Source organism: Dendrobium catenatum, unplaced genomic scaffold, assembly GCF_001605985.2.
Source record: "Dendrobium catenatum unplaced genomic scaffold, ASM160598v2 fragScaff_scaffold_1483, whole genome shotgun sequence".
NCBI classification, from domain to species: Eukaryota; Viridiplantae; Streptophyta; class Magnoliopsida; order Asparagales; family Orchidaceae; genus Dendrobium; species Dendrobium catenatum.
Genome location: NW_021319945.1, coordinates 1,956,791 through 1,972,537, shown reverse-complemented (window position 1 = coordinate 1,972,537; position 15,747 = coordinate 1,956,791). Strand labels below are relative to the sequence as shown.

Genomic DNA, 15,747 nt, shown 5'->3' with positions numbered 1-15,747 from the left:
TTTGAGCCAATGTAAGGCAAGGATGTTGAGGATTGTTGATGCCGTTCGTGAGATGAGTTATGGCCCCCGAGTCCAAGAACCAGTCTGTAGAGGGGATGCTTTCATGTTGAGTGAAGAGACCAGTTGATGAGAAAATTTGGATCGGTTGGTAGTCAAAGTTGTATCTATGCCAACAGTGAGGTGCAGAGTGACCGATTTTTCCGCAGATCTGGCATTGAGGGCGAGGGAATAGATGGAGTTGGTTCGGAGGGAGAGCGACCGTGCCCGAATTCGTGAGAGGCCAAGCCGCGACCACGGGAAGGTAGGGAGGGAGTGGAGCGACCTCTTCCGTAGCGATGAAAACGACCTCTTCCGTAGCGATGAAAACGACCTCTATAGGCGAAGGAGGACTCTTCAGCTGGTGATGGTGGGAGTTTGGAGAGCTCGGTCTGTAAGTTAACTTCTTCGCTGCAGAGTAGCGAATATAGGTCGTCGAGGCTGATGGGGGTGAGGGTAGTACGTATGACAATTTTGAAAGCTTGGTATGAGGGAGGTAAAATGTTGAGAGTATAGAGGATGATGTCCTCTGTGTCCATATGCGCTTCGGCAGCAGTGATGCTGTCGACCAGACCTTTGATGGCGGAGAGGTATTGAGTCATGGAGAGGTCTTTCATTTGGACATGATGAAGTTTGTTTTTGAGTTGGATGACGCAGGAACTGTTGGAGGGTTGGAGTTGCTTCTCAAGGGTCGAACATATGTCGTGAGTGGTGTGGAGGGTGAGGACATAAGGAAGCGTGGAGGGGGAAATGGTAGAAAACAAGGTTGAGGCTAGGTTTTGATCTACTTTTTTCCAAGAGAGGGAGGCTAGGTTGATGATAGTGTCTCCGGCAGAGGAAAGTAAGTTCTATGGTGGTCAGAGCTCTATGCCGGATAAGAACCCCTCGAAGCCATTGGTTGTGAATAGTTTTAAGGATTTGGAGTTTCCGTATGGGGAAGTTATCATTGGTAAGTTGGACATGAGCAATGTGTTTGAGGTTAGAGACAAGAAATTTGAGAGAGGAAGGAATAGTGATGTTTGCGGAAGAAGCAGGTGAAGTAGCGCCCAAAGCATCGATGGAAGAGAAGGTGTTGTTGTAATTGCACATGAGCTACAGGAGGTCAACTTGCTCTGATACCATGAGAGAAACTGAAGCCTGCATATAGTGGCTTAAGGATATAACGGAGAAAGGTTATGTGTGTATTAATTGCAGAAGATGAGTACAGTGTGCAACTTATAAAGAACTGAGGTAACTATAAAAGACAGAGCAAATGCTGAGCCGAAATACAAAAATAGGAAATAGTCAGGGTAGTGAGGCCTGGAGAATAACGGCAAGTCTGAAGCACTTGTAGTAAGTGGCTAACAAGATTATCTCTAGTTATGTAGTCACTCTTATCTTTTTTTTTTTTTATTTATGATACATTCCCTATCACTTTGCCGTTTACATTTTAATATATAGGAGCTAATTGCTAGCTTTAAATTCTCAAATTGACTCATTATTAACTTTCTCGTAGCAAGTCCAGTTAAAGTGTTTGGTGGATCATTACCCATTACAGCAAGAGTAAATTTATCAGCAGTAGGACCTATTTGATATTTTTAGTTTTTATGGCAGGTTATTCGTATTTTCTTTTGAAGGTTTAGATAATTTTATTTTAGCAGTTGCTTCATCCAGTGCTCGTTTAAAATTTATTGTTCCCACTTTATTGATGTACTATTATTTGACTTATAGGAATGAAATTAAATTTTACTTTTTTCTTCCATTGTTTACTTTAATGTATACTGTTATATTATTAATACATGAAACTTCTACTTTTGAGGATAAAACAAGTTTTACTTATCTCTTCATCATGTCCCGTATTGCTATGGTTCACCACTTTCTATACCCAGAGTGTGAAAAACAAAGACTTGGGATGTTTCTATTTAGCTTTGATAACATTAAAACTTCATGTCTTTGTGGAGAGACTTGCTTTTTGGTTTATTCTTGTACTTGAGCACTCCAAAGTGTGAAAGTTGAATCGTTTGGAGAGAGACGTTCCTTTCTTTAATTATTGATTCACAAGCAGTGTGATTGATGTATTTTTAGATTTATTGCATATCTGACTTGCTTTACATGCACAATGTACTGATTTCCATTATTCTTCTTTCTTAAGGTTGATCTGATTAGAAAATAAATAACCTTTACTGGAATTGAATTCCATTTTTTTCAATTTATCATCTTAGTAGTAACTAATTGCTTGACATACTTGGCTTCAATGCAAGATTTGCATCATTATTCATGCATTTGCGGCATTAAATGTGGCATCTTATCAAAACGTGTATAAAAGTAATCATTTTGCATATTTCAATTTAATGATGCGCCAGTTTACATATTAAAATTGCATTAAATCTTAGATCATAGGATGCCCTGCACCACAGGATGTGGCGTGGCGATGCATATACTGGAATTCCGTTTTAAGGGCAAAGAAAATTACTCTCAGTCCCTTGTCCTGACAAAATATTTTTCTTCCTTCAGCTTCCAATTCTCCATAAATTTTTTTATGCCCCTACTCTATTTCAGGAAATCTAGTAGCACAGCACCTTGTCCTTCCTCACAGCCATTATCCTACACGACCACATGTGCACTTAGCTTGCCAGTTGTGAAAAGAAATGGGCAACGCTAATGCTGGCACCGACTTTGCACTTCCCATGTGTATGGAATGTCAAGCAGACAGAACGACCAGAGCAGAACGATTAGGAAATTAACTGTAGTCAGAAAAATGTCCTTGTAAGGTACCCTCATACTTGTTAATGGCGAATGACGCACCATGGCACAAATGTCTCTTTGGAGCTATGGCGCATAGCGCACAGCACGGCCCGCGCCATTTTGAACATCTCACATACTATATAATAATTATAAAAAAACAAGCACGAAGATGAAATATCATTAAATGGAAAGACAAGTTATCATAATAATGAAACAAAACAATAATCATGCATAAGTTCAAGTAAACAACATCTCAAATCTCTCAGAATTCAAATTATTATAATCATTTTTTAAAAGGATAATGATTTTATAAGAAGGTTAATAAAATAATTATTTTAGATTATTATAATACGAGCTTCTTAGTTCAAACTTCGAAAAAAATGTTCTTCTCCCTCAATATATTTTTATTCTTGAATCATTTCACCAATATGAAGAGTAAAATCCAGGTTGAGAAGAAATGAAATGCAAAAAAAAAAAGAAGTCTAAAGCAATAACGACAAAATCGGTTAGAGAGGAAGATTAGCCAATACCTATATAGCAATAGCGGCAAAATAAGTCGGACAATGGATCAACAACGACGGAATCACGTGAAGAAAGAAACAAACAACAAAGAAAACAACGGCGGAATCACGTGATTGAAGAAACAGACGACGAAGAAAGTAGTGGCGTTCTCACGTGACGAAAGAAACAGATGGACCAGAATCAGACGAAGGAGAGGGTGACGGAATCAAACGAACGACTCGGGCATATACGAGTAATGATTCCGTCAGGTTACCGAATGCATTCGGAAACCAATAACAAAACGTCACATCACTAAAGTGTTCGGTATTGTGCTCGGTACAGGCGCTCGGTACACTCGGTATGCTCTGTATTTTTACCGGACGCAATAAAAATTCCGAACGCTGAGGGTTAGGGCAAAGCATTTATAAAGCTTAATTAATATTTTAATCATATTTTAAAATTAAATATTCTATTATCTTATAAATTAAAAATATAAATATTAAAAAATATTTATATCTATTATAAAAAATAGCACGTTATTTTGCACTATGTGCCATGCACCATTGCGCGCATATGGCCCAAATAACGCGCGCTATTTTGAACATTTGAGCCATGCCATGCTCCATGGCGTGCACTATTTTGCACCATTAACATCTATGGGTACCCTGACATTGCTCCATGCAACCATATGATGGAAACTACGAGAACACGATACAGTCGTAGGTAGCCCCCCCTCACAAAAGGCAGGGGACTTAATGCTACAAGATTAAAAGCTCAGCTACTGAATGAGTAGAAGCTACGCTATAATATTTTTTCCTGCCATATAATACATGATATGCATGATATATAATGTCAACATGAATGCAGTAATTAGCAATCAACATAAAGCAGCACTTTCTCCAAGGAGAAGCAAAAGGTAAAAGTACATCTAAGCATGATTAATGATGTAAGTTACAGGTTCCTGAAATATGCGATTAAACAAAGAAAATTATGAGAAAAATATATAATTGATTTTTGATATCATTAAGATAAGACTACATACCACTGTTTGGCTTTTTGCTAGAATTTTTTCGCATAGACCAGTATAACTCAGGGGCCTCCATCCATGCTCTCCTTGATACTGAATGCACATCAGTTGGTTTAGAAAAAAAAAATATAAGCTACTCAATAAAACAAAAACACTGGACAAGGATTTATGATGAAAAAGAAATAAACAAGCAGCCCGCCGCTATCAAGATTTTAGCAGGTTAAACACATACAACAGGGCATCGTACAAGACTCACAATGGCATTGCTATTTTTGAAGCAAGCCCTATCCCTTGGCTGTTATTATGAATCTTAAAGCAAGCTTTTAAACCATTAAAAAACTAAAATTGTATAAGCAGAGGAAGTAATACAACACGCAAAATTTTCAAATGAACTGAATCTGCATATAGGTTAGTCTGCTGACAAAATACTAATAGGAAAAATAAGACAAAAAAGCACGTTGAGGAAACTTTTTTTTTTTTTTGAAGCAACTTTGAGCTTCAGCAGACATTATAGTGACACAAAATGAATAAAATACGTTAACTAAACCTACACCATAGTCATTGCTGACATTCAGAAAGAATATTATAAGCACGACATTGTAGCATTATTGGATGCCACCCAATACAAGAAACATGTGACAAGAAAATAGAACCAGGCCCAGACATTGATGTTTGTTCAAATCATAACTTACTACTATAAATGAAGAATGAATTAGAATGAATATGCTAGAGGATCTGGTTCAACACCAAAATAAAAGGATTATGCTTCGTACTGAAATATAAGAAAAGATATAGGGTTTTTAACAAGCTGGTTAAGGGATATTAAATATTGAATTGCTGGCCTCTAAATCTCCTTTAGTAGGAATGATCGTTGTTGTGGAAGATCCAAATTGAGTTGTTTCCCAAAAGGCGTGTCCACGTATATCCTTGGGAAAGGCAATGAACAGAAATTACTCACGCATGGATCAAAACCTTGCTCCAACCAATCAAGAGGCTCAATAAACATAGCTCAATCAAAAAACTAATTTTATCCAAATATAATAATTCTTTAGGGTAATGCGGTTCTAGTGCCTCCATTATGACTTCACGCCCATCACCCACACACATGAGGCACTTATGCCCCTTCGCAAGCCCATGTATCTAACTCTGCCACTGCAATGTACCACCTTCGCATATTGTCCCCATCATGTGGGTAGCTTGCCCAAGCACCCATGTGCGTAGCAAGCATATTATGCCCTACCATTGTGTCCCTTACTGATGCTAACATCCCTCATGATTAACTTTAACGACGTGCCATCTAGGGTAGCAGCCTCGCTATCCACTGCACTAACCAATCACTTCTCTGCTATTCAAGCGTCTCACATTTTCTTATTCAAAATCAATGCCACTAGCATCTCTGTTCCCATCAACTTTGTCTGGTAGTTCTTGTCGATGCTCACCTTCCCTCTCTTCAAGTAATAACCGTAACTGGTTGACCACACCCAAACTGGACTGATCAACTCCAACTTTGTGTGAACAAGCAGTGATTTGCACGATTACGCTCCTCACATGACTTCGCCCATTATGCTGTAATCATTGTTCAAAAACTCACACTCATCATCATGAGCGTAATTTAAGGAGAAAGGGGACCTAGTGCATCATACTTCTCTCTCCTCTTGACCCTTCCCTATTGCAACCACCAAACTACTACTTCCTCTTCCTAAAACCCTAACCGCCAATCTATTCCAAGGCAACAACAATAAGCCATGTTTTCCCCTTTCTTTTTCTTATCTTCTTATTCGTCTTCCTCATTCTTATCTTTTCCAGTTATTTGTAATTGTAGGTTTGTTTATCCTAGGTTTATGTTTGCATATATATATATATATATATTAGATTGTAGGATTAGGATTAGGTTGTTAGTGAGAAGTTATTCCACATTAATGTTAACTTATTTAATATATTTTTTTTGTGGTAACTTAGGTTACACCTATTTCAATAATTAATTATTTTAATACCATTTAATGTGTCATCTAATTCACTCAAGATTTATATTGTTTAGAAAATATCAAGTTAATACCAATTCGTGTTGGCTCTTTGGAGTTTGTGAGAACATAGGTTTGAATGTCGCAACATGATGTAAGTAGTTGTTACTTATTAAAGGACAAATGCATCCATCTTTGTTAGAAATGTTATCCTTGTTATTTGTGTTAGGTTCCTAGATACTATAGATTGTCTGTAACACCCCACAATACATTTTAGTAGTAACATAGAATGTCATAAATATAAACATAACATTCATAATTTACATTTAAATATGATTTTATGTTGTCTAGATGAGTGTAAAAGGAATGCAAAAGAATTTTTTTTGCTTGAAGTAAAATGAATGCGATGTAAATGAAAATGTTGATGATAGACGGATGTTGTGGTCAGTGGTGGCGGTGATGGTGGGTGGCAGGAGGTTAGATCTAGCACATTAATATTTTCTTTTGGGGGTTGGATAGTTTTTTTAGTAGTTGCTTCTTGTAATACTCTTTTCATGTATCATTGTTCCCACATTATTGATGAACTATTATTTTGATTCATGGTAATGAAATGAATATTTACTTGTTTTGCTATATTACCTATAAGTGAACTTTCTTCTTCTAAGTACAAAACAAGTTTTACTTATACATTCATCACGTCCCATGTTGCTAGGGTACACCACCACCCAAACTTGAGGTATAATACTCCGCTCCTCACACAAAATGCTGCTAATGTTTCAACTAGTCTCTTATTTGCCGGCTTGTCATCACCACTTATTATGGTCGCCCCTATCTTCACAAAGACTCCTCATCCTGCTTACATATCATTGGGTATAATGTCTTCAGCTACTTACACTCCTCGATCCTTAGAAAAAGTAGTTTGGGGGTTGAAGGCTTCAGGAATTCATCACCCTTTATCTAATTATTTTCCTTTATTTTTCAATAATAATTAATATCTCCTCAACATAAGCAACCATCTACATTTCAAGGCAAGCTTACACTCATATTTACTAAATCTCAAAACTATTAGTGGACAAATTTTCTACGGGTCTCCCCTAATCAAGAGATTAGTCACAATTTTATGTAAATTTATGTTAAGCTTACACTAAATTGGTGACTTCTTTGTGAGGCCACTGACACTCGTTATATAATTATATTACTATCTTTAATTCAGAAACATATGACACTAAACTCTTCTCTCGACAATCCTACTAACTAGGTCAACCACAATCTGATGTATATGTTAAATTGTCTCCTTACTTTGACTCTTTCAAGGATGCTATTTTTATTACTTTTCCTAGCTTCATTTATATCATTTTAACCAATTAACTTTATGCTCCTTGAACTCTTTGTAGTAACCATTACAAGTGTATTTTGTTATGTCTCATTTATTTAGGTCGCCTATGGCTAGAGTTCTAATTGAATTTCTTACATCATTTATCCGTTCGAGAATGTGGATTGGTTCCTTGTCATATGGCTATTGACAGAAGATAGATTTTGAAATTATTTCTTCTTACAATACTACTAGTAATTACTTAGACATAATTATGTTTTAAGGTCTATCTAAAACTGAGAAAATCAAACTTCTAGGCACAAGAGGTGCATATAAATGATCAGATCAATCATGATGTTTGCTGCTCCTCCAACTTCATATCAAGTTTGCGCTCAAATTTTGGAACCAACTTTAGAACCTCCGATGGAACATGAGCCTTTTGCATCTTCCCCTACTAGGGCTACAGATATGATCACTACATCTGCAAGCATGTCCTGACACTACTATTTTATAAGACCCTCATCTTCTTCGTATTATCAAAGAAGTTGCTGACTATGATTCACATTCACAACAATCATATATTTTAAATGAAAGCATTAAAAGTATTGACACTCTAGTGAATAGGAGGTTCTAAATCCTATTTGCCAAATAGAGTTGGAGTAAGAAATAAATTTATTGTCGCTATTCAAGATTCACAAGGCTTCAAGCAAAGTTTTGCAAATGAGAGTTTATCTGATTTTCCTTGCTTTTGAAGAACTTTTCATCACCGGCTGCTAAGTTATTTTTAGTTTTGTTTTATGTATTTTATTTTCCTTTGGCAACTCATTATAATTATCTTACATAGTTCTCATATCATTTTCTAGTTACAAACTTAACCTTTAAGAGAAAAAAGAAATCCCAATCAAAGACGATCAACCTCAAATCCAACCAACTCAAGATCGGTTAACTCTAAGACTACCCATTCAAGGCTAATCAACACCAAACATAGTTGAATCCATGTTAGTCAAGTAGAGCCTAGCTTAATCAAGTCTAGTATATAATGATCCAATCCAAATTATGCGTGGTAATATTTGCTTCAGAGCTGTGATATCCCATGCTTGGACCGGCCAGTCCAAGCTATTTGTGTGACACAAGAAATGTGCGATTTGCTCTTCACGTAAGATTGAGCAGAGCGGACCTTCTCCCTTTCTCTCATGAACAGGTCGAGCGGCCCCCAACTGCGATTCTCCTCTCTCCAATCATGTAAATCACGCCATTTCTCCGACCTTAAAAATCCTCCCGCCCTTGCGACCTTCTTCTCACCAATTAAACCCACTAGGGAACTTAGGGCATCATTTTTACTCCTCTTTTCTCCCTCACAACAGCCATTAAACTCTCCTTCCACTTCGTTCTTCATTTTTTCCTCACAATAGCAGCTCTCGGTGAACTCTTCTCAAACTCCTCTCGTTATACAATGAGTTTTATCTCTCCTTCCATGTTTCTCCTTATGTTTCTAATAATCTATGTAAGAGTTTTTTCAATTTTTCTTGCGAGGCTAAATTTGATTCGTATTATATTTCGCATAGCCTTAAATTTCTCATAGGAGATTTGTATTGCTTTGGAGAGAAAGTTTTATATTAGTTTAATGTTCTACTTAATCAAACCCTATAATATATTTTTTAGATCGTATTATTTCATAATTAATTTTGTTGTTTATAACGTGACTAAGGTTGATTAGGATATTCTTTATTATGCATCGATGAATTTATGCTATTGACTGACATTATCTATGCTTGGAGAGCCAAGATTCAGCTCGGCATATATCTTTACTTACAGCCAAACATCAATTAGTTATGCTCTTGCCCTAATAAAAGCCTACGGTTCACTATATCCATGGCATTATATGCTCTTATGGTAATATCAATAAAGTGAATATTCGAAATAAAAGGAATTAAATAAATAAATAATCCACTAGTATACCAACCAATTAATCTGATAAACTAAAATCTAAAAAAGAATGCCAAAGATAATAAGCCACCAAAAAAAGGTAACTAAATTTTAGCAACATAAAGAGCTCATAAAAGAAAATCACCTGAGAAACCATTCCGATTACAACCAGTCTACCATAGACTGCTAATGCATTTAAGCATAGATTAAACATATCTCCTCCAACAGATTCATAGATAATATCAACACCCTTCGGAAATTCATTTTTCAGTACCTAAAGAATGAGCAATAAAAACGAAGTAAATAGAGAATAAATGATTCTACGATTTATAGTATAAACATTCTTTTAAGAAATAAAAAGGTAGTTATAAAAAAATTGGTAATATGAAAGTAATTCTAAGAGAAGCCTCAGTAAAAATTAAAAACTTAAAAATAACATAAAAGTTCTAAGAAATTTCTTAATCAAAATTTTGAAAAAACGTGAAGATATACATTTAGAAAATTTATAAATTCCAAGCTATCAATATCGTCAATTATCCATATTGGAACTCAAACATTGGAAGCACTTCAATAATTTAACCATAAATTCCACATGTATGTGCCCCCTCCACTTTCCATGAAATTACTATAAACTCAAGAAGACAGTAAATTATTAAACATACAAATAAAAACAAAAGATACCTACATCTTTTATATTTTCCTTTTTGTAATCTATGACACGATCAGCTCCAAGAGATCTCAAAAGTTCAGCTTTGCTTTCACCACCACAAGTTGCAACAACCTTATTTTTAGCTAGTTTTGCCAGCTAAGAAGAGAAAAGAAAGATCAATAAAATGGACTAGGTTGAATCATAATGAAACACAATATCAAGAATATTGTAACAAAGAACTACATGCTTATATACTGTGTAAAATAAACCAAACATCTTCTGTCTTTGCTCTATGCTTATAATTTTCTCTAGACTAAAAAAAAATTAAAAAATTATGGTGACTGAAAATTTTAAAGTAAATAGAAATCAAGAAGAAAAACATTGAAATAAAGATGACTATTCACAGAAGATACAACAATAACAAAGTATGTGAAGTATATTATGCTTGTTGATGTATTAAGTAGTAAGGTTCCAAATTTAAGAAGCTGATAATATGTGATTTAACATCATCTTAATCAGGCATATTATTTTCTATTATTTGTTTCCTTATGGTATCCTTTTATGTCTATTTATAGGCATCACATGTTTAATCAATTACAGAGTAATTTTTCCTCTAAAAATGGTATCATACCAAGAAAAACCTAGCCGCCTATTGATTAATCCCATTCGAACCCTGGTTGATCCCATCCTGCAACCACTTCCACTCCTACGTCCTTGCTCACACGCACATGTACAGCAGTCTGCTCTCATATTTAGTGATGTCTGCTTGTGCTCTCAAACCAACCTACATGCACTCACACTCTGACTGTCCGCCAATATGTGTTGCACCACCTGCATGCTATGACTTGCGCCATCCTCATAGTGTCGCCCATCCAAGTGTGATGTGTCGATTGCATGCTATGACCTACTATTCACTTTTATAGCCTACTATCCAACTCCGCATTTCTATCCTACCCACACACCTGCAAATTGCAAACACCACTATGAGTATGCTCTTGAAGGTTTGCACACTAGTGTCAATGATTTGTAGTACTTGATCTAATCTCTAATTTTTTTCTTCGTGTGAGAACCAAAAATTTTCAGGTATTTATCTATATATAAACTAATTTATTTTAGTGTTGAGATAAATAGATTTATGTTATGAGTAAGTTAAATAAATGAAAAGAAAAATGATATGCATGCAAATTTATAGGTGTTCACCCCGTATGGTACTGGCTGGGGAAGCAATGTACCAACGCACGTTCCTTTGGATACTATTTTTGAATAAAGTGCTTGCAAGAGGTGTACTCACCATATTGCTTTCATTATTTTGAATTTATCATATATATATATATATATATATATGTACTTGTGTTACTTTTTTATGATTGATAATGATTACCCACTTAGTTTACATTGTAAACTCAACCCACTAAATTAATGTTTCAGGTAGGTCTCCAAAGAAATAGAAATGATAGAAAGAGAATAGTACGTCTATGAAAACAACGCAACAATGAAAACAGGTAAATTATGACTGATGTAAATGTTTAATTTTGACATAGATTGAATAGAATATTTTTTTAAAATAATGGCTCTTCAGTTGATTTGAGAAGTTGTATGTTAATTTGTTTATGATATAAATTAAATTGTTACTACTGTCCGACTTTTGTTTCGACTTTGAGCATTCAGGCTGGGTCGTGACAAGTCTAGTGCAAGAGATTGGAGGATCATAGTCAAGTGACAGTAGTTCGAGAACTAGTCGGGCAATGGTCGTCAAATGACCAAATTTGAGCGAAGATATTCGGAGAATTGCAAACAGGTGATGATGGTCACAGGAGCATAGTCAAGTCACGATGTTACAAGAACTATATCACGACGAAATGGATCAAAGTACCATAGTTAGGCAACGATGGTCGGAGGACTAGAATTGATGACAGTGTTAGGAAACCCGTAGTCAGCGAGAATGGTCAGAGGATTTGAAGTTAAGAAATGATGGACAATGGTGGGAGGACTGTAGTAAGGCGACGGAGGTCATAAGGATCTTACTCAAGCAATAGTGGTCAAAGACCTATAATCAAGCAACGATTTTCAAAGGACCATAATCAGGTGACAGGGGTCAAAAGAACCATAGTTGGGTAACGAGTGGTCAGAGACCTAAAGTAGGGTAACAGTGGATGATTGTCAAAAGATTGTAGTCGAATGACAATGGTTGAAAAGATCGTAGTCAGGAGATAATGGTTAGTGACCCGTAGTCAAGCGATGATAGTCAAATGACTGTAGTGGAGCGAAGAGATTCGGAAGGATTGTAGTTAGGCGATGAGTGTTGGAAAGACAATAATCAAAAGACGGTGATCAAATGGACTATAGTTGGGCGATGGTGAATGGTAGGCGGTGGACGGTGGTTGAAAGTCCCTAGTTAGGATAGCGATCAGAAGAATCATAGTTAGACGATAGTGGTCAAAGACTCATAGTCTAGCAACGATGGTCGAAGGACCGTAGTAAGGTGACCATAATCAGGCACTATAGTCGGGCAACGATGGTTGGAGGATCGTAGTTATGTGACGATGGTTGGAGAATTGTAGCTAAGCATGGGGGTCAGAGGATCATAGTTGGGCAATGAAGGTCAGAGGAACGTAGTCATAAGAGATTGGTCAGAGATCTGTAGTGGGATTATAGGGGTCGGAGGATCGTAGTTGGACGACGGAAGTTGGAAGACCAAAGTCTAATGACGGTGGTCGAAAAAACCATAGTCGGGAGATAATGATAGCTTTGGTCAAGCGGCGTTCAGACAAAAGTGGTCGAGCGGTGTTATGACAGCAACAATTTGGTGGTAGTCCGATGATGATGATCAAACATTTTTTCGATGACGGCAATTGGGTTATGGTTTGATGAGAAGTTTGGATGGTGACTCGATGATGGTGCTCAAGTGGAGCTGCCATAAATCTCATACCAAAGTTCAAGCTCTAACTTCCCCCTACATGTAGAAACTAGGAGCCTATTTATAAATTTTTTAGAGTGGCATACCATGTAAATATAGTTAAAATTCATAACACTTTATTGGATGACCCGTATTCATTCCCTTGATCATAGAAATTTCATTTAGCATTTAGGTGTCTTAATGATGTCGGAATTAAGCGATCATGAGCTCATTGGATTCGTCTCATCAAGATGCTTGATTTGATTATAAGCATATTAAATTTGGATATCATTTGATCATCCAATCGATGTTCTAAATTTTTCAATTATGCTTTAACTGCTTGATCTAAGCTCAGTTGGACTCAAATTGAACCATTTTTGGTATCGTTACATTCATCTCTTCGAAAGGTTAAGTTCGACAATAAGTTATCTGAAATTGGGTTTTGATGGTCCGAAATTTAATTTTGGAAGTTTATAATTCAAATATGAATCGATGTGTGCTTGATCAAAAATTTTTGAAGACATTAATAATAATAATATGTTGACCTGATGTACAAAAAATCAATCAATCAAATCCCTTACCTACTCTGCTCCACGCCGCTCTTCGCACGTCCGCACGTCGTTCGCACGTCGAAGCCACGCACGACGTCGCATCGCCCACGACCTCTCCACGTCGTTAAAAGGAGGCGAGAACGAGGCCTTCGACCTCCCCCCCTGCGAACCCGATCTCCCATGGAGCCCCAAGCTCTTCTTCCTCCACTTCTCCGTTCCACACAGAAAACGCGAGAGAGAGAGAGAGAGAGAGAGAGAGAGAGAGAGAAGATGAGGGAGAGAACCTTCAACTACCTGGCCGGCGTCTCCTCTGCCCGACCGACTCCGCACCTTCTGCGACTTTCCCTTCCTCTCCAGTCGGAAGTTCCGACGTCGGATTATAAGATTACCTCTTTCAAACGATTACAAGATTACCTCTTGCATATGTCTAGATTATAATCTAAATCATACAATAAATTACAAACTCTTGCAAATGTCTAGTGAAAACAAATAATCACAGAAAAACATTAAAGATTACCTTCAAATCCCGATTTTTCTTCGATTCACACGAAAACTAGGGCAGCCGATGTGAGATCGACGGCGGCAAGACAGCAGAGCTTGATCGAGCGAGAGGCGGCCGGTGTGGGGTCGGCGGTCGGAGAGAGTTTGTCGCCGTTTGGAGAGAGGTCGTGATGTAGAACGTACAAGCATGGGTGATTAAACTAAGAAAGTTTGCACGCTTACATTTTAGAACACAATAATTATAAGCTTTGTCTTGATGATAGACGACAAAATAGAAATGATAAGGTGGTAAACTAGCTTAGGTCTAAGCACATGCGAGAGATTGAGATCATTAATTAATCAACTAAATCTTACGTTGCATACATGAGTGGTTTCAACAAGAATTCCAATACTAACAATAAGATTAGTCTATGAAAGGTCCCTCACACAACTCTTCTAAATACTAGGCTTTAGCGGAGATGTATTAACATTATCGTCATGAATTTAATAATAACCACAAGCAAGGATGTAACTATGAAGATAGAGAATCTGATGTTGAGTTTACCCAAAGACAAGAGGGATACGCCCTCCGGTAAGGTCGTTTGAATGGTGGAGAATGAGTGGACAGCAACCACAAGCCTTCCTTATGCTGTTGGACAGTAATCTGGAGCTTCTGGACAGCAACTAGCAACGTTCTAGGATGCAGGACAGCCAGTGGGCAGCTCTAGTTTTGCAGGACTGCACTTATAATCTTGCTGGAATACCGAGACAGCCAGCTAAACTTCAGGGCAGCAAGTATCTTTGGGCTGGTTTCCCCTTAAACAGCAAAATGCAGCTTTTGGACAGCACACAAGGGCCTTCGGGTGGCCTGACAGTAGCCAAAAACAGTCCAGAATTTCTGGACAGCACTCTCGGGTCTTCAAGGATGCAGGATGGTAATTCAAAAGGGCTGGAATATGTGGCCAGCCACTTGAAGTTTCCAGGAAATTAAGAAAAACGTGGGAAGACCTTTGAGAGGAGGTGGTGGGGATTGAGTTAGCCAGAGGGGTTTTGATTCCGAAATTGAAATGTGCATTTTAATTTCAGATTATCATTAATGGAGATTGTTAATTTGAAATTCGAATTAACTCAATTAAGGGAGTAATGGGGCCGGCGGTTACTAGAGGGATTTAGGGGGGGAATTAAGTGTTGCTTAGGTGGCAAAGTGGAGAGAGAAACAATGAGGGTGAGGTGGCCGGCCACATGAAGAGAGAGAGAGAGGGCTTGGAGGTTTTAAGGAGGTGGGGACCACTAGTAAAACTGAAATCAATTTCAGTTTTAAAAGATTAGAGGGAAAATTATTTGAAATCAATTTGAATTTCAAACTTGGAAGAGGGAATTAATTAAGCCATCAATGGGGACCCATCATAGGGCCGGCGGCATGGTGAGGTGGAGGAGAGGGGAATAGGGAGGGAGCAAGTACTTTCCAAATTAATCGATGCCACCTAGGATGAAAAATTGAAAACTCCACATGTCATGAGATTTGACTTGGCTCAATTCGAAAACTTTCCTAATTAGGAAGTTTCAAATATGGAAAGTTTTGAATTTCAAAATTTGAAATTCAAAATTCGGTAACTCCTTTATTTATTGCTAAGCAACAATCAAGGAGTCATTATGATGATTGGCATCGTCATCAGAAGAGATA

At 37.2% G+C, this 15,747-nt stretch overlaps 1 protein-coding gene across 1 annotated transcript in view; it reads right to left on the bottom strand.

The window, feature by feature from the left end:
* The window catches only part of LOC110115436 (prostaglandin reductase-3), a 94,812-nt gene that overhangs the window by 6,587 nt on the left and 72,478 nt on the right, over nt 1–15,747 (bottom strand). Inside the window, 3 exon segments of the mRNA XM_028700340.1 lie at nt 4,304–4,381; nt 9,633–9,761; nt 10,173–10,292. Of these exon segments, the coding sequence (XP_028556173.1) occupies nt 4,304–4,381; nt 9,633–9,761; nt 10,173–10,292 (327 nt within the window).